Source organism: Embiotoca jacksoni, unplaced genomic scaffold (assembly GCF_022577435.1).
Source record: "Embiotoca jacksoni isolate LCO1_2020_lvr unplaced genomic scaffold, fEmbJac1.0.p SCAF_2, whole genome shotgun sequence".
NCBI classification, from domain to species: domain Eukaryota; kingdom Metazoa; phylum Chordata; class Actinopteri; family Embiotocidae; genus Embiotoca; species Embiotoca jacksoni.
The window spans coordinates 4,671,243-4,695,777 of NW_027185340.1; the positions used below are offsets into that span (position 1 = coordinate 4,671,243).

The window sequence follows — 24,535 nt, forward strand, 5'->3', positions numbered from 1 at the left end:
TGCAGGATCCTCCACCTCCACATGACCCTGCACAGGAACCCAGTCTCCCAGCAGAGGACTCTGCTTTTCTTCCATCAAAACAGGACTTTGTGCCACACCAGGAGGCAACACTAGTATTCCCAGAGCCACTGCAAAGAAGAAAGAAAGAGAGTTTAGATTATTTACTGATCTAGGGGCCAGTCATAAGCCGACACACATGACACATTCTTAAAAGTCTTAAGTGATCTGTCATCTTGTGGTGGGTTTACATCACTTTGCTGTTGTTTGATTGTCCGTGCAACAAGAAATGTGAACGGTCACCATCACAATCAGAGACCCTGACCCCGGGAGCCTCTAGTGTTTAATAGCTCTGTTCAGTAATCCATCTCAACATTCACTCAGCACTTCATTATAAGTACAACAACATGTTGCTATTTATTTGACATGAAGTAGTAATAACATGAGATAAGATCTGACTGCACCTGTATAAAGCTCAAGGTCTTTTCAATCATAAACTATATTTTATTGTGCATTCATTTTTATAAGTAGCTGCATTGTGTTCAGTACTACATTCACTTTAAAAAACAAAAATTCAATCTTAGTTTTATTTTTGCCAAAACAGTTCAAATTCAAATTAGTTAATGTAAATTGTAACTCGTGGACCATTAAAAACAACAGACTAACAAATTATGAGAGAAAATAGGATAAACGTGACATTTCTAGTTAATACGAGTTTTTAAGAGATACAGATATGTTTTAACACTCAAATATCAACTCAGTGTAAAAGTGTTTGGGAAAGGACAGGCGATTTCAACAAAGCACATTTTTTAAAACGATGCAAAAGAGATCAGTCACATTCCTGAAAAATGGGAGTGAAGTCTCTTACCTGAAAGGCTCAGTGAGAGCAGCACCAACGTCTTCATCTCAGTCTGTATGACAAAATCTGTGTGACTGTATTTAAGATTATAGACCGTAATTTACTGTGAAACAAGTTTTGAACTATGAGTTATTAACACCTGTTCATGCCTTTTTCTCTCTGTTTTTACCTGTGTTTGGTTATGTTCTCTGTTTTTACCTGTGTTTGGTTATGTTCGACTCATCCTTATAAACAACATTAGTCCTGCCTCTTTGATATCTACTCTAAGTCATAAAACAAGGCCGGCCCCAGACTTTATCTTGTCAAAAACCGACACTTTCACCGTCTACTTCCTCGTTGCATTTTTTTCTGTCATGATAATGATGGTACAAAGTCCATGTTGTCTGGGCCTTTTTAAAGGACTAACCAAACGCCTTGCATCGAACTCATACTTGTAATACAGTCTCAAGGCAAGACTGTTGAACTCTTGAAATAATTTTATATTTTCTGTCTTTCTAGGATGCCCCAATATGCTATTATTAAAACCATGACCATCAATTTTAACATCTTTAAACGAACACTGGGGTTCACCATATCCAGATGAATATGAAATCAATTCAGGTGTCCACTTTCAGTGGTTCGTGGTCAAATCCTGACCGCCTGATACTGTGACACCTTTAGGTAACAAGTTTATATCTGAGAATCTGTGTTTGATTTGCTAACTTGTGGCCCACCTGTCTGCCTTCTTCATTCACGCGACATTGTTGCAGTAAAATGTGAAAAGTTCCGTTTAAAGGATGCTTGAAGTCACATGACGACCATTCAAAGGTTACAACGTTTAAAGTCACCTCTTCTTCTAAAGGGGAGTCATACAAGATTCACAATCTGGGAGAGTTCGCTGCTGTAAAACATGTTTGTGTAAAGTGAGCAGCGGGCCGAGTCGTGTTGTTATGGTTGTGTGTGTGTGTGTGTGTGTGTGTTAATATGTCACTGTGTGTTACATGACATCAGTGTGTCCTGCTCACAGCAGAGCAGCTGGGATTGCTGATTGTGAACAGGTGCCGCAGCTGAGACTTTCTGAGTTAGTATTTCACTGTTTCTCGCAGCGTGTGCCTTCACACACGTGTCTGTATGTATGGCCCGCGTGTGTCTTTGTGTGTGCATGTGGCCACAAATGTAAGCATGTGTGCACATTAACCAGAATGGGTGACAATGTGCTGTTGTGTGGTGAGAAACCTAATAGCCAAGGACACAGTAGCTCAGCAGCAGCTGTCCCATCGCTGCACCTCCTGTTACACTCATAGCTGTTGACACAAGTAAAACTCTAACCTCTGTACATTTTCATCCTTTACATTCAGATAGAGGATTGCATATTCTTAAAAAGAAAGAGGGAACATGAAAGGCATAAACTTCTTTTATTTGTTCCTGAAAAGGTGACCTCTTCCACATGTGTGGCAACAGGGAGGTGGCCTTTACAGTGCAACTCAAACTATTTAGTGTAAAATGTCAAGAAAACTAAGGCGTGTAAATGCATGATGGCTCATCGTGCCGGTGTAGATGTGGCCATTACAGTAAAATCTGTAAATCTGTAAATCTGTTAAGTTGCGACAGCTGTCAAGCTTTATAAATGCATTGATGTATGCAGTACCACACATGCCTCTGAAATGTGGTGCAAAATAAAATACTTTAAATGTACTTAAAACAGCAGTGTAGGATTTAATGACATCTGGTATTAATGTTGTAAATGACACCCAGCTGAACACCTCTTGCTTCACGCTCTCCTGCCAAGCATCTAGAAGAATCCAGTGTCTGAAACAAGTTGCAAACACAACACTGATAGAGCTGACTGTATCATCATTTTTACATGGCGAAGTTGTTGCAAACACTATTCACAAGCTACATTAATCATTTGCAGTCATTTTTCTGCCCCCAAATGCAAGCCCAGTATTCACTCAGTTTTAGCTGTTTTTGGTCTCTCTCTAACTCACGTTAGCCTCTACTATGCTTTACTGTGCCACTAAGAGTTTATTTGGTCACCTCAGACTTTGTGTCGTCTTTCTCATTATGTCAATACACAAAAATTATGAATTGTAAGAATGCACTGAAGTGTCTTGTTGATGTTGTGTGAGACTAACCAGTGGAGCTAGGCAGGTTAAACCACATGTCACCCCTGTCAAAATAAAACAGGCTCACGTTTCATCTGTGCGCTTTATCTTCCCAGAGCACGGTGGTCTCCCTGAATTGATGCGCGCTCCCGTCAGTTGCTCGGGATACGTGAACGCGCACGTGCCTGCTGCAGATGAAAGTTGAAGCTGCAGAGAGAGTTTGGAGTTATCTCATCCAAACGCAGCAGACAGCCACACACACCTCAGGACGGATCTGAAGCTCGAAACCGTGACAGAACATGAGCTCCCTGAGGATGCTGGCGCTGCCTCTTCTCATCACCTTTCTGCACTGTGAGTTTTTCAAGTTTTCACATCTTTCAAAACAGTTTTCTAACATCGACAAAGAGGGCGTAATAAGCACACACATCTCAGCGAGGTGTCAGGTGGAAAAAGTAGTCGTAGGCTGTCCAGCAAGTTAGCGTACAGGCTTACTTTAAACGGAGGGTTTTTTTTTACCTTCTGTTTTAGTTTCATGGTTTGTTGTATGTTTTTAGTGTGTTTTTGTTATGTTTAATTGAACTTAAAACAATTCTATTGTGTTTAAATGAACCTTATGTTTTAAGACCCTTCAAAGTGGTGTTAATATTCTATTTGGAGCTTTTTCATGTCTCAGAAAACAGCTGCAATACCGTTTCCCCTAGTATTTCCGACTTAACATAACAGTAAAGATTCATTGTTACTTACAAAAACAGGCAAAAAATAAAAGATGCTGTAAAAACATCCTATTGTGTATGAATTTTTTAATGTATTAAAAGTTTCTGTTTTTATGTTAATTGCAAGAGAATATTCAAACTAAATGCAAGTCATGGCTGAGAGAAAATTCAAAATATTTTTTTACAGTCCCTTAGAAATGAATGATTTGTGAAAAAATGTGTAGTTAATTTAATGTTTTCTAAGAGAAATTTAATGCATTGATTAAATTTTGTTCTGATATAAGTCCTTTTGTTTTCAATACAACTGACTGGTTTTGGTTTATTACTTTATTGATTGTCAGTCTGTGTGACTGAGCTTGTGCATAACCCCACACATAGTTGGAGGAGGTGTGATGTGTTCAGGGACTACAGCAGGACAGAGACTGTGCAGGGAGTGGCTGGGCTTCATGTTTACACTGAACCCGCTCTAATGCCGTTTAACCCGAGATCCACAGGCTGATGAAACACATCACATGGGCCCCGTGGAGGAGTTTGAGATCCCACCGTTTCAGTTTGAAGATAGCCCCCAACCGACCCTGTTCTTAATTGGACTGAGATGAAAATGTCCACTTGCTATCTGGAAAAAATGCATTTGATGTTGCTGTGGGGAATTTTAAAGGGCAGAGGCTGCTTTCCAAACAACATGCTTTATATCGGTAATTGCAGCTTTGACTTGTGTGTTTGTTTTGATCTTTCTTGTATTTACCCATGAGGGCCAAATCGCAGAGATGAAAAGATTCAAATCTTCTGTTTGGACAAAGCTAAAAAAAATATGCTTTGAGTATTTTATGAGAATTTATATATATATATATATTTTAATACAGTGCAGTGCATCAGAGGTCGATTCAACTGCAACATACTACCTCTAAAATGCATTCCAATCATCTTTAATAGGATTAAATCTGAAATCATAATTTTGATGTTTGGAAAATAGTTTCAAAAACATTTTCAAGCATTTTTTGTCAACTAAAATTGTGCATTTAAATTCAATGTGGAATAAAAAAACAACAACAACACTGGAATTGTGTTTTAAATTAACTGCATTTAAAACAGTAATGATATCGTATGTGAGATGCTTTTGCTTGCAATATTCTTTACAAAATATTGTCATATGTCTAATCAAACACATTTACTATGTACATGGGTTACAATGATTCAGATGACATCTTAAAGTTAGAATCAGGTTATTGGGTCAAAGTAAAGCATCCAGTGCAGAGGGTTCGGGTTCAATCATCAGAGAGCCTCACAAGTGTGTAATACAGATGTCTGTGTGCGTATGTGTTGTGCCAGCTGAGAAGAGTAAGGTTACTGTCGTGAAGAGTGGCTTTGTGTGCATAAGTGAAGCATGTGCGCGCCACACACCACAGTGACAGGCTTGGGATTTTTCCCCCTCCCTCTTCATACTGCCATATAAGAAATTTGCATTCATAGCCCTCAAATAGAAGCTTGTTTGACAATTGTTCACCTATAATTTATTTTATTTACTACCAGTCATACTTGAGTCTTCAATGGCACTTTGTACTTTTGTATTTCACAGGAAAAAAACAGCTGAGAACAGTTTGCATGAAAGTCAGTTATGAATTCATAGCAGGTTTGACTAAGCAGTATAACATCAATAGAAACGTCCCAAATCCGCAGCATGATCTTAATCAGAGGATTTGTTGATATCTATCTATAGGAAATCAGTGTGTTGTACCCTTTGTGAAACTTCCAAGCTCGGTTGCCTATTAGGTCATACTTTATTTCAGCTTTTCTGCAGTAAAAAATGTCTTCAAGTGAAATCTACTTGACACAAAGTCAAGTTCAGTAAAGCTTCTGTTCTTAGAGAAGAAGGGAAACTTTTTCAAGTATCTTTCAAGTTTATAATACTCATTTTGAAGTGGAGTATCACTATAGAAATGTTTTTTTTTGTTTTTGTGGTCTGTATGTTTGCGTATTTGTGTGTGTGTTTGTGAGTGTGTGTGTTTGCTGGCTTGAGGGACAGATCACTGAAGGAGGTTATCAGGTTGGGATAAAGCAGCTTGTCAGAGGGTCATCCATCACCTGCATTCCTGCACACCACCGCTCCTGGTACCACCAGGATGCAGTCACACTATCACACTATATGTCTCTCTGTGTGTGTCCAGGGTTGTATTGCCATGTTTGTGAGCACCAATTTCAGTTTTTAACCCTCGCAGTGAGGACATTTCTGCATGCTGAGGACATTTTTGTTAGCCCCCAGTATTTATAAGACTACTTTAATTGATTTTAAGGTTCTCGTTAGAGTTCAATGTAGGTCAGGTTAGAGATTTGGGGATCGAGAGTGACTGCTACAAATGTGTGCGTGTTTGCTTCCACACAAAAAAAAGCTGTTGCACTCTGTTTGGTGAATTAACACTAATATGGAAAGCGTACATTTTTTGTGAATCCATGGCTGCTACACGTGTGCTGGTAGTTATTCTCATGTGCTTCTTTATCCTGTTTACATGTGCAACTATGCCTCTGGTTTCTGTTTGGACTGATGTCTAAAAAGCTCTGACAGTCCCTCAGTCTGAAACCATATCTGTAGCATGTTAAATACTGAAAGATGTTATTATTCTCTTCATCAAGAATGTGAGGAGAAAAACATTTTAGGATTGTTGTATTTGGTGGAGTGAGAGTCAATCAGCAGATGGATCTTTGTCCTCCTGCAGGTCCCGTCAGTCTGTCGGTGACAGTAAGCACCAGTAAACCCAATGTGCAGGTCCACGAGCACACAGGTGAGTCTGTGCATCACGTGACCCTTTTAATAGTTATCTACCCTACTCTACATCATTTATCTTTCTTTTAACAACCAGAATTGTCCAATGTCGCATGGTCTTTCTTGAACATTTGTCGTATTGTTGTTGTTTTGTTGATTATTATGAATAAATATATTTTTCCCATGAAATTTGCAACCTGATTCCAAATAGGAACAAAAACAACAACTTCTAATTAAAGTACACTTGGGTAAAATATGACTATGTAAAATTTATTCATAAGTGCATCTTAACACGATTATCAGATGGCCTTGGACCTGCTGATAAGTATTCAAGTAAAAAAATACTAAAATGCACATACAGAAACACTTGTGAAAAAAAAAATCTCTTGGAAGTTGAATCTTATGCTACAACTCATTTCCACTCACCAATTTTCTGTCTTTCTCTTTTCTCCTCTAAACAAATCAATCAAATCGACAGACAAACCTCTGCAAAACAGGTTTACACAACTTTACATAATTACACCTTAATATACCCCAAGTCTTCTTTAATGAGAATCACTAATACCAACATATATTTAAGAATATTTTGTGGAAAGTTAACAGTGGATATCTCACTTTAAGCTAAACACATGGAAATGAATATCCAAAAATTAGCAAAAACAGCCATCACAGAAAGATCTGTCCTTTAAACTGCCAGTCCAGCTGACTTTATGCTGATTGTTGTGAAAACACAGTTGGTGACAAAAACATCAAATTCATCTATAAATGAATAAGAAAAACTTTAAAACTGTAATATTTGTCCTTTGCCCTCTCAGACGCTGTGCTGGCCTGTGATTTCAGGACAGAAAAAGATCAGAACCCTCGAATCGAGTGGAAGAAGAAAGGAAAGGCGGTGACTTTTGTCTACTTTAATCACAAATTTACTGGTGAGTGACTTTTCCTGAATGCATTCCTTAAACCACCCTGATTGGATAAGGCAGATATTTTACTGCCTTTCTTGCTGTTGTTCTTTCAGACTTCTTATCTTTAATTATTATTTTTTTCCCCATCCTCTGACATCTTTTGTTTTCTTCCACTGTAGGGTCTTATGCAGGACGGGCAAAGATAGAGGGAGCAATGCTGACAATACACTCTGTTACTCAGAAGGACTCGGGGGAGTACCGCTGCGAGGTGACGGCCAGCGAGGACCATGTCAATCTGGGAGAGGCTACCGTGACCCTCAATGTGCTCGGTATGACTGGGAACCTACACGTGTAAAGTGCACGTGTATTAGTGTGAGATAAATGAACATTAAACATCTACAACATGCTGTTTTTTTTTTTTTTTCTTTTCTGTAAAGCATATTTCTCAGTGAATTGTGCCTTGAAAAGGAGCTGTAAAATGGCAGTTTCGGGCACCTCGGGTTCTCTAACGTGATGTGATCTATTTCTGAATGAAACAATACATGTCGGAGGGATTTATATCAAAACTGTAAAATGGGATTGAAGTGCAAAAATAGCAGTGATTATAACTTGATATACATATTTGAAGGCTCCACACACCCCATTGATCAGGAGGATTAAAGGGGTAAAAGGGATAATTTAGACCTCAAAAACAATCTTTGGACATGTAAACAAAGTGTTTGTAGCTGAACCCCAATCACACACCTCCTACAAGTAACATGACTCTGAAATCTCCCTGTTAGCAAACCGTCAAGTTTGGTTTTAAATGATAAGCATTGTGTCCTGGCACATATGGGCACATTATGCTATAAGGGAACTTATAGTGTGTTCTTGACATTGTTTATGCACTACTGTATGTACCTATGTTCTGTGTTTAAGTGGTTTAACGCATGAGATCACAGTTGCTCGGCAACTGACGACAAAAAAGCATGACCCCATGTTGTGCTTTCAAAAACGGTCAACGGTTTGGCATTTTCTGCACTTCATGCTGAGGAGTGTGAGGAGAGATATGAATGGTATGAATGGTATTTGACTTTGGCACAGTGGCTCATGCAGTCCCAGAGGAAAAAGATCCTGGCTGCTACATCCACAGGCTCCCAGTTTATAGCTTAATGATCAATATGTAACATCCTGGTAAGAGACAGGCGACCTCTCACCCAGTGTATGCTGGGATAAACTTCATCCCCCAGTCACTCTGCAAAGGGCAGGTGGGAATGAATGGATGGTAAATGACATTTTAATTATTCTAGCTCATTTTACATTTCTGAAGAATCCGTTTTGTTTTTTTTTCCCACTCATGTAGGAAATCTATCGCAACACACTTTCACCCAGGAGATTGTGTGATAATGACAGTATACACTGTAAGGTCCATTTATCGACCATCAGAGACCCTGATATACCATGTGTTCACTTTAAAATCTCGAGTTGTATTAGGCCATGTTACAAATCAACCAGCATTACTGATTTATGTCAAGATTATATTTCTTGTAATGATTTTTGTATTCATCTATTTAGGTTCTTTTAATCTGTAAAATGTCATTTGCTTTATTAGTTACAAACAGGTATCTGCATTGGTTCATCCTGATGTAGTTTAAATGTAGTTTATTTTACAGAAAACAGTCATAATATCATAAGACATTGTGAATAAAATGACATAGCCTACATACAGAAAATAATTACCTAAAGTTTAAAGTTAAATTCAGTCGTCACTCTACCTCACATTGTGACAAAACCTTGAAGAATTCAGAGAGTTTCCATAAAACAGTGAAATTGTGGGGACAGTATCAGTCTCAGTCTTTGCAGAAGCTGGATAAGAAGATGGCACATTAGGTACTACTGAAACCAGAGTCAAAGCAATCACATGCATTTAACCATCATTTATAATCTGTAATAAAGGAATCACCAGACCTCTTTACATTAAGCAAAAAACTAAGTGCATCAATATTGAGAAATTTGAAGTGTTAAAGTGTTTCATGTTAGACTTGTCCTCCCAAGAATTTCAAATTGTATATTGCCGTAAACTCTTGTTGTCCTGTCTTTCCTCTCTTCCACCTGCAGTCCCCCCTCACGTGCCCTCCTGCGAGGTGCCCAGCTCCGTGCTCGTTGGCTCAGGTGTGGAGCTGCTCTGTAAGGATAAGCTCAGCGTGCCTCCTGCCACCTACCACTGGTACAAAGACAACCGGGCCCTGACGGCCACCGGAGACACTCCCTTCAGCATCGACGCAAACAAAGGCACACTGGTGAGTACACACTATAACGTGAATATGAAAGCACAGCAGTTATGCACACACAGACACACTAAAACACAAATCTGCATACACACAGTTGTTGCTGTCTTAACCCCCCCCCCCCTTCCTTGTCTGTTTGTTTGGAGCAGAAGTTTAAAAGTGTGTCCAAGGGAGATGCAGGGAAGTACCGCTGTGAGTCCTCCAACAGTGTGGGGGCGCCCAAGAGCTGTGTGGCCCAAGAGCTGAAAGTTAATGATTGTAAGTATAAACCACTCATTAGTGCTTATGTTTCCTGTTCCACTGTCCAAAGACTGAGAAGGTTATCTCCTCTCCTTCCTTCCAGATCCTTTGAATATGACCATTTTAATAGCAGCTGCTGCAGGTTTTGTGACGCTCGTCCTCTTCTGCTGCATCTGTGTGTGTGTCTGTCATCGCCGAGGCTGCTGCAAGAGTGAGTAGTGTGATGATGCTGCAGATGTTTATGTGTGTGATGGAGAGGCGCCGGTGTGTGCCTGTCGTGTGATCATTGCTTCTACAACATACGTTTGAGACGTAGAATCATAAATATCAACCATTCTTCCATCCGGCCAATATATCAGTTATTATTGGTGTGCAATGAACATGAGTGTGGACTTGTTTCTTGATGCGTGTGTTTGTTCATTGACCTACACACATAAAGCAACCACATGATAATTATATGTGGATGTTTGGGTCAATGAATGAAGATGCATCCAACAAGTTCAAATTCAAATTCATGTCAGATAGGTTTTTTTTTTTTCTTCTAAACCTGCAGGACAGGATTGCTGAAGACAATTACAAACATGGAATTATTATAGCAACTTTTTTTTCCAGCCTATTTTTCATTTCTCTCTTTTTTCAGTTTATGTTTTCATCTTTAAATTAATCTGCAATGCAAAAGTTTGAGTACATAAAATAATGATTAAGTTAGAAGCACAATGAAAGGCATGCTAACCTTCCGATACTCAGATACTTTAGTCAGTGTCACAATGTCCAAATACGCCTGCATTCAAAATCTCACGTAAAATCCAAATAACAGTGTCATTAACATACCACACAGATACTTATCAGTTTCCTCAGTTCTTAGAACCATTTTACCTTCAGCTAGTTGTTTGGGTTTTATGGCCCTCAGCTTTTCTGTCTTACTTCTCTTTTTATCATAGTTAACAGCAGGACGTTGTTTTCAGGGAAACTGCTCTGTATGAGTTCTCACTGCCAAAGGTAATGTCTTCAGATGTCTTAAATTTGTCTAACCAAAATCCCCAAACCCAAAGAGACTCAATTTATTATTATTTGCTGTAAAAAAAAAAGAAGAAGAAAAAAAAAAAATCACACTTTAGGATGTTGAACCATATGTGGTACTTTTGCTCGAAAATTACTAAAATTGATTATTTCATTATCCAAATAGTGGATAATTCATGATTTGACTCATTGTAGTTTTATAAAAATAAAAATTCTCATAAATTAGTTTAGTCCAGTGGCTCCAAACTTAGGGGACTTCTCTTAAAGGTCATAGAATAAATGTGAGGAGCCGAGATGATTAATGGGTTAGGAGAAATTCAAGTTTTTATTCATTAATCTGTAATCTGATTTTTGTTTACTTTTGTCAAATCTGTGTTTTCTGATATAATAGATACTTTTATCTCTTTGTAAGTGAAATTAATAATTTAGTCATTTAATTGTTATGTAAATGAAAACATCGGAAAAGTTTTGTAGGAAAACATGGCAGAACTTGTCCACGTGAGTAAATGCATAAGTTCCTGTTCACTGCTGCCAACAAATAATGAGGTAAATGTCCAGCTTAACGTGATAATAGTTTCCAAATGATCATACACTTTCTGACCATTTCTTCTGTGTTGTTTCTCTGTACAGAAGGCAAGAAAACAAAAAGGTGAGTGTTTCACTTTGCGCTTTAACTTCGTGTTGCCTGTAACTTTGTTATTATCAGGTAGTGAGCTCCGACTGAACTGTCACCCTTTGTCTTTCAGCAACAAGTCCTACAACCCTCCTTCTCCTCCTCCTCCCCCCAGCCGCAACGTGAGTGATCAAAGGGACTCTTATTGTGTCAGGGCTTGTTTTGCTTGCATTAATTTGGGTTGCTATTAAACGCAGTTGATAAGTTGCAGATAAGACTTGCCCCTATAGCTAATTAAAGGAAATGATTCATTGTGTGTCTCTCTGCTCTCCGCAGCTCAAGCACTACAAGCAGACTCAGTCTTTCATGATCTGAGGGTGAAACACTGTCGATGGAGTGTTTTCTTTCAGGCGGCTGATCACTGCTTTGTGGGCGGACACAGAGGTAGAAAGATCTTCAAATGCCAAAGAAAACCAACGAGTTAAGCACAGATTTGTCTAAAACCTTGTCGCTTTCTGAACACATTAATGCACTGACATTTTGGAGGAGATTCATGTTCACGTCCAGATTTATAACCTTACCTCTTTTATATGAACTTTATAGTACTTTTTTATTACCCTCTTTGTCTTCAGAGGATCAAGATACTTTTAAAATACGGATTTGTCAACTCTTCTCAGACTTCAGGTGTCAGGTTTAACACTGCAGCTTAGGTTTTGGCTCTTTAATGCCACCTATAGGTCAATCAAACCATACACTCTAATTATGGCAAATACTGTACATAGATAGTGTCACAGATCTCTGGATCCTCCTTTTTGGCTAAAGTTCATATTTACATGTAGAGATGTTTTCTTTTTTTAAATAAGGCTATTTGTTTCTTGTCATTGTCATTTTTGCATATTTTTTATATTTTTATGTTGATCACATGTTATTTTCCTCTCTTATCTCTGTATGTATTTTGTTGTAATTTAGATCATGTCAATTGAGACAAATGAACAGGTGTCTGCACACACTGAATGGTGCTTTGTAAACTTTTTAAATCTTTTATACTGGAATATTTTGACAAGTTTATTGCATAATCAACACGGAAAAAACCACAACTCTTTGGAATTTAAGCTTTCCACATTTAATTGGCTTAATTGGCACACAGTCAGAGGATAGGGGGTAAAGTTGCGATTTGATCGGTTACATTAACATCAAGGTGTGTTAAATGTATCTAACAGCATTTATAATCAGCCATCTCCAAGGTGAGAGTAACATTGTTCGGATGTCGTAGCCTCTTTGATACTATACAATTTAATATTTTTAGGCATGCCAGCAGCATGGTCCCCATCTGGTGCCGTCATCAGGTCAAATGCATTCAGCTTCAAGCCGCTGTGCCTAAGCACAGCCTCACAGAGCAGATAACATATGTTTGTTTAGCTACTCATTAATTTTGAGTTGTTGGTTTAACACGTGAATGTAGACAGATTGTTTGATACTTGTTGGTGTGTACTGTAGAAAGAAAGAAATAAGTTGGTGCCTAATCACAGCACACTGTAGTACAGGAGCAGCATCAGTCTGCTTTTATCTGCTTTACTTCTATTCAAAGTGATTTTCTATTGACAGAGGACTGTTGTGGTTACTGGTAGCTGACATGATGATGACTGATCAACTTTAGTGATCTCTTTTTTTCTGCCAATAAGGTCAATTAAAAAGAAACGTTGAATCCCACTCTTTAAACATTTTGTAATTCTTTGATTATTTCTCTATCAAACAGCTTGTGTTGTGCTCAGTCTCCTTTCCTTGGAACAGATTACAATTCCCATTTTTCTTTTTGCCACTAGAGGGCAGCACAACACTGACTGTATCTATATCCGTATACTAGCAGAGACTATAGGCTTGCTAGATGCCAGCCATTATCCATTATTTGTCCATGAACAGTGGCACTATTGTTCTCCTTCTTTTGTACTTGTTGTTCTCCTTATTGTGGTACCCATAAATTAAAAATCCTGAAATGCACTTCTTTCCTGCAGCTTCACTTCCACGTGCATTGTCTGTGCATACATTTGTATTTTGAACATTCGACTCATGTTAATTCTAAATATTTTGGGTATATATTTGAAATAGGTTTCTGAATGATCTATAGCTTGCTCCAATACAGACCGTGTCAGGAGCCAGTAAGAGGGATCTATTCTGGTAATAACCTTCTCTGATGATCACAGTAAGTGGAGCCTATTGATCTGCTAATATGCCTGTATGGTAGCTCAAACTGATCAGCTGGAAAGGACATCAGCCGAACACTGAAATGCAGTCACAGTCTGTCATGTGTGGGAAAGCTGTGTCCTCAGTGGGAACTGATTTTGGTTTTAGCATAAAGACAACACATTTTGAATCTGTGAAATGTTTTATTCAGTGAATTATGACTCACAATACAGAAAGTTCTTTTAGGATGAAAAAAACCCCTCACTTTCAGACACCATTAGATGGATAAACAGACAAAAAAATAGCTGACATGCTCGCTCATGGGGGAATTGTTGGGTTTCTCTTTGTAATATTGTAAGGTCAGGACCTGCCTATATGTAAAGGGCTCTCAGATGACTCACGTAATTTGCCGCCTAATGAATAAAACTGAATTGACTGCTGTATGAAATGTACAGACACATTTCTTCCTGTCTACTGGGTAGTGCGTAATAGCTCTCACTTAGTGGGCATTCATTCAAAACCACTCTTTATGATGCATTAGAGGGTTTTTGAATGTAAAGTGGAGATTAATAATTATCACCAGACATTTAAACAGCACTTAAAAATGGCAAACGCATCGGTGTTGGTGCTGAGGGGTCACAAGAGGGTCAGACCCCTTCAGCTGGTTCTGCATCCTCCACAGAATCACTGTAAAAACACTGCGTATGTGAATTAAATTTGTTTTCTGATTGATTTGCCTTGATTTGTTTACATTTATGACAAACTCATCATATCTGGTTTGCATTTTGTTGGCCGATAATTATCTCCATGCTCAACAGTCCTGTGTGAACCTGCTGTAAAAACTAAAAATACAGTATTGTTTGTTTTAATTGTGTTGTGGTAGTTGACAATATTCTCATTTAATATCACAATGGGAAATACTGAAGTACATTTCCCATTCTGGTTAAGTACGTGTCTTTTTTTAATTTCGCAAAATGTATTTTAACCATCAAAAGTAAAATGACTAAATTTACAGAATGAAAGTCTCAAATCTATTAGTGAATTATTATTAATGTGAATTTGTTGAAACACTGTATTTTAATGGAGCTTGTTGAGAAGGAGCTCATTTGGACTATTTTTTAAGCTGCTGTGTAGTTCAAAGACCCTGCACACACAACCCTCCAACCCCACTCATGTTATTTCTGCTTAATTGGACGGATTCACAGGACTGTGCAGGTGCACTCTCTTTTTTCAATCCCCTAGTCTGTTTGAGGGCAACTTTATCATTTCTATCAGTATGTAGAGTTTGGTATTTTCCTGCATGACTTTGCACAACTTCAACTTTAGCAGTCAGCTACAATAAATGCAAACACCTGCGTGGATATGAAGGGCCTTTAATCTATAATAATGCAGCGTAATTATTAGTTGATCGGACTTATTCGACATAAAATCAAAGTAACTTGAGCTGTCGGATAACTATTGGAGTCACAGTACAATATTTACCACCCATATGTGATTATATAAAGTAGCATAAATTGGAACTAAACTAAAACTACCATAACATTGCACTTGAAAGCAGCACCTGTTTAAACTGGCTTCCTCCTGCTGCTGTCTCCCTGTCTTGTTACCTGTGGATTGTCCCAGGAACATATTCAGGACTACAGTGACAGTTCTAGAAATAGAGCGCAATGTCAAACAAAGTGTGTAGCGTTTCCCTCAAACTGCGTGAACACATTGCTAAAAATGAAACGTCACACATGCACATAACCCAGATCTGACTTCCTGTCATATGAGCAAACAGAGAAGTACTGCAGTTAACAGGTTTTATTGCTATCGCTGGCCTGATGATATCTGTAAGTAGAAATAACCAAACCATACACACACACACACGCACACACGCACACGCGCGCACGCACGCACGCATGCATGCACGCACACACACACACACACACACACACACACACACACACACACACACACACACACACACATTGCTAATGGCACTACTCGACTGCCCGCTGCACTCCTTTTTGTGGTTTCCTTTGAACATCCCCACAGGCCTTATTTATGGATGCTGACCCTGGATTACAGCTCAAGGGGGCTGGGGCATCACATTTGTAAATGTGTGTGTCTGTTGGAGAGCGGCACTGGAGAGAGAGTGCGGAAATAAGTGAGAGATGTGCAGTTGAGTGTGAGTGGGCGGTGCCTGTCAAATATATTCTGTGTCAGGTCCACAGTTTTCTTAGATGTTTGTCAGATGCCAGGTTTTCTCTGAGACATCCCATTGATGTTTGGTTCTGTATCAAAATTACCGACCAGGTGTTGTACCCACAATGCTTTCTGTAAATTAAGCTCCCTCAAAAATCTCCAGGAGCAACACTAATCTATGGCACGATGCTCACAACACATGGCACACCACCCTCAGGGATTCATCTACTTTTTTTTGTCATTTTTAACAATTTCTGGAAAATTTATCTGTTTCTGCTGTTTCATATTTATGGTTGTGGATCTTTTTTTCTAATGGGGTTCTAACATTTCCCTGCTGCACATTTAAAGCTCCCTTATCCATCCACATTAGCAGCTCTCGGGTTAGGCAAAGCTTACATCATACCGACATCAATGTATTTATGCCTCAGGGAAATTGTTGTGGCAAAGAGAGCAGGAAGAAGACCACTGACACAGGGATTACCACAGGAAACTCTCTCTTCCCGCTGTAGCTGGGAGAAATAGCAACATTAAAACATTTAAACCCCACCAGACGACGTCCCCTACAGTTTCATTAAATCTTTATACTGTGGTTCTCTTACAATGCCAGGAGTCCTGCTGTGTGTTTGTGTGTGAAGCCCAGACAGGGAGCAGAGAGAAAGTTTGCTGTTTGTACTCTCGGTTCAGTCTTCAGTCTGAATTGTGTAGCTATTTAGAATCGTTCCCTGTCCTGACCGTTATGTGTAAGACAGCAGAAATGGAGGAAGGAAATGTTTTTGCCACTACACACGCACGCGCACACACACAGTATGTATGCTGTCCTCTAACACAAGCAATCAGTCAGGACTTTACCTCCCACATCAACACTGTGCTTCTTATTTGAGCTCAAATAGGAGCTGTGTAGGCAGTGTTATACAGATGAAATGTTTTGTCTGCGTGTCTGTGTGTCATCAGTGTGAGGCTGAATTTGAGAGTATCACACACTATGTGTGCCCCGAACATTAGTCAGGCTTGTCATCAGTAGATTTATTTAATCTAATCATCTTATTATTTAACAAACTGGTTCATAAATTCAATTGGCAGTTCTGCTTTTTATCAGAGATTAAAAAAAATAATCTGCTTAAACTTCAGTTCTCAGTGTCGCCAAGAAAAATCAAGAACACCACAGACAAGTGATCATTATCATTTTCTTCACTGATTTGAGTGCTTTTTTTTTTTTTTTCAATTAATGTACAGGTAGTTTGTTTATAAACTTAATTTAAAAAAAAAAAATAAGAACATTATACTCTCCCAAAACCCAAACTGACATATTTAAATGTTCCCAAATAAATTAAGTTTATTATAATTTATGTCTAATGAAACAATCAAACATTGTTTTAGCTTTACTGCTGATGGCACACAGGGAGAGGTTCAGAGAATGAGAGCATTTACTTATTGTACAGGTTCTCGTAGTCATTTCTGAAATTTCTGTTTGTAAGAAAAATGTCTAGGTCTTTGTTCACCTTTTGCCATTTCATAATATTCAGGTAGCTCACTTGACATGTGCATTAGCATGTTGTTTTGTTTGCTTATCTGTGTTTCCATCTTATCTGTTTTGTCATCCATCACACTGATCGTTTTATCAAGCATTTCAACGCACAATAACTAAAATATATATCCCGTTAACACACCAGCGGGACTAAATCTTTTACGAGGAGGACAGAATGCAGAAACCAGATATATCATAAATATTGAAGTCCCGGACGTGGTATTGAAGCTAAGTGTGGCTCCACAGGATAATTCACCAGAGAGAAGTCCAGCTCGCAAATCTAGAGTAGCAAATACTTCAGAAAACACTGATTTACTTTTTTTGGGCGTTGACAAAAATGTATAGATTTATTCATATATTTCCATGTTCTTTGTAAAAAAAAAATACAAATTTATTGCTGCACTCAGATCTGTTGCTCTCAGTAAAACTTCAGTCATTCAAATATAATGAATGAATGAAGACTAATTAAATAGCAACTTCGTCACATTATCAGGCAACTGTTGCACATGATTTACAACATCCAATGTGACCTTTATAATATTGTGAGGCAGAGAAATTAGTTTTTTTCTGCTCTAATTTTTTGTCATCACCAAATTTTAAGAAAACATATATTTTCATGTTCTTCTCACCGCACACACTTGTTTACCTTTTGCCATTTGCAGGTAGGCTCCACTCTATTTGTTAACTTTGTTTACAGTTTTTATATTGCGGGTTGAGACAGCCTTCACACTCAATCATGCAGTTTATGTGCAGCAACAGAACCGAAAAAGTCATCTGTTGTCCGCTGTAAGAAGTGCGCAGCTGCAGGTTTCGACTGGTTTGACTTTTGTCACAGTTGGATTCCTGTTGATATGAAATGTTTTCTTGATATATTTTCCCATTTATGTAGAAGTAATTCACCTTCAAATAGCAGTGTTGTTTTGAACACAGACAGGAGACTTAATTCACGCATGAACACATTTTATTTTCAATATTCCAGCACCGAAATCTGAACTAAGCCTCAGAGGTCGTGTTTAAATTGATCATTTATACCAGGTATGGAGAGTTGTCAGATGACTGTTCAGCTTCTCACTGCCCATCAGTACCCTGTGCTGCACTGTGCTGTTTGATAAGGCTGTTTAGCATTCAAGAAGAATCCTCAGCACTCAAGTACTCCCAGTATTATGCTTTTAACTCATTCCCCCCAGAGGAGCAGAGGGATCGAGAGAGAGGAAGGAGAGGAAGGAGAGGCAGAAACAGAAGGATCCTTATGGGAAGAGCGAAATTTCACAGGACAAAAAGCCCATTATTGAATTCCTGTCATGATTCTTTGGATAATAACCTCCAGTATCCAGCCCCCAAGATGCATTTACAGGCCTGCACAACCCCACTCCCATCTGACTGGCTGCAAGTGTGCTACTGCATACAAACCCGTGCCCTGTCCCACCACTTGCTGGATGCCACTGAACGCCTCTTTATTGGATTAGACTTTCCGTCCCTTGAGCAGAGTTTAGAAAACATCACAATACATCCCATCGGTATGGGAAGTAACAAACAATGATTATTTTGCACAAGGCCTTCATAGTTATGGCTAGGGAAAGTCATACCCTGTTAAGAAAGAAAGGAAGCTGCACCTGAGAGTTAAGTCTGCACTGATCTTCGAAGGAGCCATGATGAGGCCTGATTGCTGTGTGATTTGAGCATCCTCAGACCCACAGCTCATCAATATCCCTCACAGCTAAGCTCCGTAACACATTGCACTGCAGCAGGACGCAGGCATCAGCAAGATGAATATTTATCAAAGCCATAAAAAGTCGCAGGAAACTATTTATTCGTCACAGAAAAGATGCAGAGGCCAAACCTCTTCAGACTGCATTTTCACAACAATGCTATAATTCAAACCCACAGCTTGCCGGGGAGTTTGTACGCTCCCTGGTAGGACACACTTTTAGCATATGTTTCAGCTGATTGGTGAATGAAAGGAGGGCAAGGTTTATTGAGTATTCTATGGATTAGGATAATTGTCTCTGCTAATCTGCTGGGATTCATTAAAATGGTCGGACGGTCCCAGCCACCAGGATTATAAAGTGATGAGTGAGAGCAGAGCGAGCTGCAGCCCAGCATGATGTTCCCGAAATCCACACAAACACATGGGAGACTTTCTGATTGTGTCCCCTCTGAGTCCATCCTCAACCCTGCCTTCACACAGAATTCATCTCCTTCCTCATTTTCGTGCTCAGACTTCCCTTAGCCCACTGAGCTGGCTGAAGACAGGATGCATAAAAACACCCCTCCTCCCAGCTTATTAAAAACCACCCGAGTTCACAGGAAGAACCTTTCATCCGTTAAAGATTTACGTAAGGAGGAGAATCTACTCAATTCTGTCCTCATTTCCGTATGCTGTTCACACCAAATCCTCCTCTTTATGCAACGTATTTGACTCTGGCTTTCCGCAGTATTGTTCTGGCATCAGTAACCAATTTTTCTTCTCGCTCTGATTAACCGAGAAGGCGTTTTTGCAACAGGCCACATTTGATGTGCTGGCTCTGATTAGAACATGTTAAAAATACCTCCTCCCTGCACCCTTCCATCGACTCAATCCTGCCCTCTGTCTACTCTTTCCTTCCACCTCTCTCGCTCTGTCTGTTTTTTAAAAATGTAATTTCTCATCCACGTAGTTTCCTTTTGTCCCTTTCTCCTTGCATAATTAAAGGTTTCACTTCTGATGTATTTTTATCAAATTCCTCCCTTCCTTGTTGTTTCCTCTTCTTTTGTCACGCTTTGTCTGTTTTCTGCCCGAGGTCTATGTTTGATTACAGCTTCGCTCTCTGATTACGCCCTCTTGTCTCGGTGAGTGGTGTTGTCTTCCTGGCACTCTCTCTCCACATCAGCTCGTGACCTTGGTAGCATAACAGAGGCAGAGACAGTGAAAGGTCTTATCTGGCTGAAAAAACAAGAAGCAATTAAAATTTAAATATTGAGAATAACAATGTGTTTTATTAAGATTTTTGGTAAGACTTTATATTAATACACAAAACTTGTAGAGCAGGGGATTTGATACCATGGAGTGAATACTCAGTAAATGTTAACTCACACAAACATGAAACATACAACAGCAGATGCTTCTGGCCACTGGGGTCAGCAGTAAAAAAAAACAACTTGTGAACACACCAGTAACATATTATTACCTTTGAAGTTAATATGGTGAGCTTGTTTGTGTGCAGCTGCTTAATTACACATTCAGGAGTTTCAGGGCAACATTACAGTTCATTAACATGTCCACCAGACAGCTGCTAATTAAGTCCTTTTGTTATGTTAGAATACACGTGGTAAAATTACTCCATTACGATAAATAATACTGCATTTAAAGTGTTACGTAAATAAGAATATGCATGCATGACCACACAAATGCATAAAAGTGCCTATTATATGTTATTATATTATAAGAACTATTATATTTCAGATTATTAGACTAATATAGTAGATAAACATGTAAACTGCTTTTTACTGTTGTAGTTGTTTAAGGTGGAGTAAATTTCTACATCGAAACTAATAATTATTTTCATGCTGGATTAATTTCCTGATTATTTCTCACACGAAGGAGTTTAAACCAGCGGTGATTCCAGGAACTTGAGATCTCACAGAATCTCGTGTGACCAAATGTGACTTACGGGCAAAACAACTTAAACTAAGTGTTACCAAAAAAAGTTAAAGCTTTGTGAAGTGCTGCTGGTAAATGACCTTGCACTTTTTCTTTGTGTTTTCATGAACAAAAACAGCAGAAACAATAGAAAAGCTCCTCAGACCTGTCATAGAGTGTCTACATGCCTAAAATAACATTGGATATGTCATTAAATGCATTGTTAGAGCTTTAAATACTCGTCTTTAGCTTTAAATACTAGTCCCTGTTTTTATTTTTAAGTATTACATGTATTTATCCCAGAATTGACATTTGAGCTCCATCTTTGACACAGTTCTCACCGTCAAATGTGACTTCTGTTTTCATATTAAATTTGTCATTAAATTGGTTAAAAGAGAAATACATGACAGCACAGTTGAAAAATAAAGTTCATGTAAATGGGACTAGTGTGGAAAAAAAAATCCTACCTTAGAGCAAAGCAGCTAATACCATAATTGCAAAAGAAATTAATGACGAGCTAAACGTCATAAATAATTCCTGTAGAAATATTCAAAAACTACTAGGCTTTAGGACAAATAAATGTGACTTTACAAATATTTAGATATTATGAAGGGTTATTTGTTTAACCATGCTGTTTCCACGAGATTAGCTAGATTTAAACATGGCACAGAGTCACAATTACATGAGATAATGGCATGTATCGCTGTGAGGAGTTCTCATTAAATCATATATCCCATTAGCAGAACACATGTAGACAGATTAGGCTTGATGTTTTGGTGCCCACAGCTTCTGCGTGACTGCATCTTTTGCTCATAGTGCTCCTCTCTCAGGACCCTTTTAACAGCGAGGGAACTCAAAAAGCTCCCGTCTTAATTTTTCATGAGATTATGGTTCTTGCAGGCTTCTGCGCTACATCATTTCACCCAAGCTATCCACTGGAAGAAAAAAAAAAAAGCATTATTTCACAGTGATAAGCATCTGATAGCTGTTTTTTTTTTGGGGGGGGGGGGGGTTCAACAGTGTAGCGCACTGCCCCCAAAAGACCCGTACCTGTGGGTGAAATAGTTGTTAGTTAAACAGGGATAGTGCAAGCTACTGCTACAAGCTAACGGTACTTTTATTTGTACACAGGTTGACAGGCATGTGAAATTACAATTGCAATCATTTTTATTTATTCTCTGACCTTCCACTACCACAGAGAGGCCGTTCCATATTAATAGCACTGTGCTCTGGGGTTTTACTAAGGTGATGCTTCCCGGTCCGCTCGTTCTCATTCGCTATTGTGGGTTTCTGCTCAATATTCCCTCGCTGCTCCTTTCACACCACAGGATTTCAAGTCCTGCGTGAGTGAGTGAGTGAAATACCCGTTCTAATGGGGGGAAAAAAAAAAGCAGCTTCCATTCATCAAAATTAATGAATGAAGTAAGTGAAGAACATTGATTAATTAATAACCCATTAAGCTTTAACCAATCACAAAAACTAGGTTGATCCTTTCTAAATAGGGCAAACTAATGTGTGATACATCCACCGTGAATTCATTTGTCAGATTATGAAGACTGATGCATTACTGACAGTAAGCATGCATTTTGTATGGGATTAACTGTTACAGGTTTTTAAAAACATTTCTCGTGTCACATGTCTGAACATTGTGTCCAAACATTAACTAGAAGACCTAGAATTTCAATGTTCAGACAATATTAGTTTTGTTAAAGTGGTTTGTGCCTCCTCAGTTGTTTACTAAATATTGTTTTCACACTACACACCTGAACCTCCCTCATCATATATGAATATACGTGTAGAGAATTGATATGTGGCTCTTCCGCACAGGATTTGTCACTGTCTCGTAGAGTATCAGTGAGATTTGGTGCTTCTCTTTGGCTGTCTCTCCTGCCTCTCCTGCTGATTGCACTTCCAGACTTATGATTCTTCTGCAGCGCAGGCAGAAACCCATTGAACCAAGGACAATATCAGAACTGTGTGTGTTGTGTCTACAAGCCCTGTTACAAGTTGGAGGGAGAGGGAGAAGGAGATGGAGGGAAAGAGAGAGAGAGAATGAATGTTTGCCCAGAGGAATTACATTCTCCTCTCTTACTTTACCTGCTTTTCATCCACGGGAGAAAAAAAAAATAATGAATATGGTTCTGAATCACGGCAAGTATGATGTTATCAGTAACTGCATCTGCCATCTGCTGATTAACTGTGACTGACTGCTCATGTTATTTCACAAAAATGTACTGCAGGGATGGTAATGTGTGAATTAGTACATTAGGGAAATATAGAGGGATACTGAGAAATAGCAGCAGTGCTGGTAAGGTAAGCTGTGCAGTTTCTTTCCGAGTAATAAAGCTTCTCTTTGTTTTTCAGTGAGCAGGTGCACTCTGAGGTCAGAGCAAAGCAGGTCCAAAGAGATGATAGAGTTCAGGGCTGCTTGTTGACAAATCATCTAGGCTAACGGTCGCCAGACCCTCTAGTGACCTTGAAGGCACCGGGGTGCTTTGAGCAAAACGCTAACTTCAGCAAGTTAACGTGGTCAAAATGACAGCGAGAACATGCTGATGTTTAGCAGGTCGAATGTTTGCCACGGTCACTGTCCTTGATCAGCATGTAATCTTGCTCAACATTCAAATCAGGGCATCATCACAGTGGATTCAGTTATTCAGTCTACCCCAAACTTATTAATCCAGTGGTCAACAGTGCCTTTACTCCAGTACATCAGCAACACCGCCAACACGGCTAAAAATAAAAGAGCGTGAGTGAAAAGAACAAAAAAGATTTGGTTCGTTTTCTGATGAACCTTTTAATGACTGCCTGCAATGCAGACAATTGATTATTTTTCATCAATTAATCTTTGCAACATTTGTGCAAAAGACAATTTTTATTCATCACACAATACCATCAAGTTAGGTGTCTGATCTGTCTCATATTCATTCTGCAGCATGAAAACGACCCCACACAGCCAAAGTCATGAAGAACAAGGAGTGACAAGAAGAACAAGGAGTCTTACATCAGATGGCGTTCCCCTCCTCAGAGCCGTGACCTCAACATTGTTGAGATTGTTCTGGGATTGCATGAAGAGACAGAAGACACTAACGCAGAATAAATCCACAGAAGATCCAACCTACCCAGTAAGTATGTCAAAAATTGCAAAAAGTTTGGTCACACCAAAAGTTGATTTGATTTAAGTTTTGTGTGTTTATTTTACTTTATGATGAAGAAAAACTAATAATGCCATTTTTTTTTTGTATTCTCGCTTTAGTTTTTGTGCCTACAACATCTGTAAAGGACTCTATTAGAACAAACCTTTCAAGGTTTCATTATTTTTGAAGTGCCACAGGAAAATGAAGGTTGAGAGACTCTGTATTTTTGATTATACTGTATATAGTTTTCCTCTGCATTTTATCTGTTTGGATTATGACAGGATGCTCTGTTTGAGAATGACCACAATGACTGAAAGGAGTCTAATACCTACCAACACCTTCCGGGGAAATACTCTCCCACCCTCGACCTGACTACTACCTTGGACAACTCTGTTTTATCCCCGACCCTGACTGCTAGGAACCTCGGCGTGAC

At 38.9% G+C, this 24,535-nt stretch overlaps 1 protein-coding gene across 1 annotated transcript; it reads left to right on the forward strand.

The window, feature by feature from the left end:
* The first annotated feature begins 3,220 nt into the window (after window positions 1-3,220).
* Window positions 3,221-11,912, forward strand: jam2b (junctional adhesion molecule 2b). Its single transcript, XM_069153585.1, has 10 exons — window positions 3,221-3,291; window positions 6,365-6,430; window positions 7,227-7,337; window positions 7,493-7,642; window positions 9,411-9,592; window positions 9,730-9,838; window positions 9,924-10,031; window positions 11,471-11,489; window positions 11,587-11,635; window positions 11,790-11,912. The coding sequence occupies exons 1-10, from the start codon at window positions 3,240-3,242 to the stop codon at window positions 11,826-11,828; spliced, it is 885 nt and encodes a 294-aa protein (XP_069009686.1). The 5' UTR covers window positions 3,221-3,239; the 3' UTR covers window positions 11,829-11,912.
* Window positions 11,913-24,535: the final 12,623 nt, after the last annotated feature.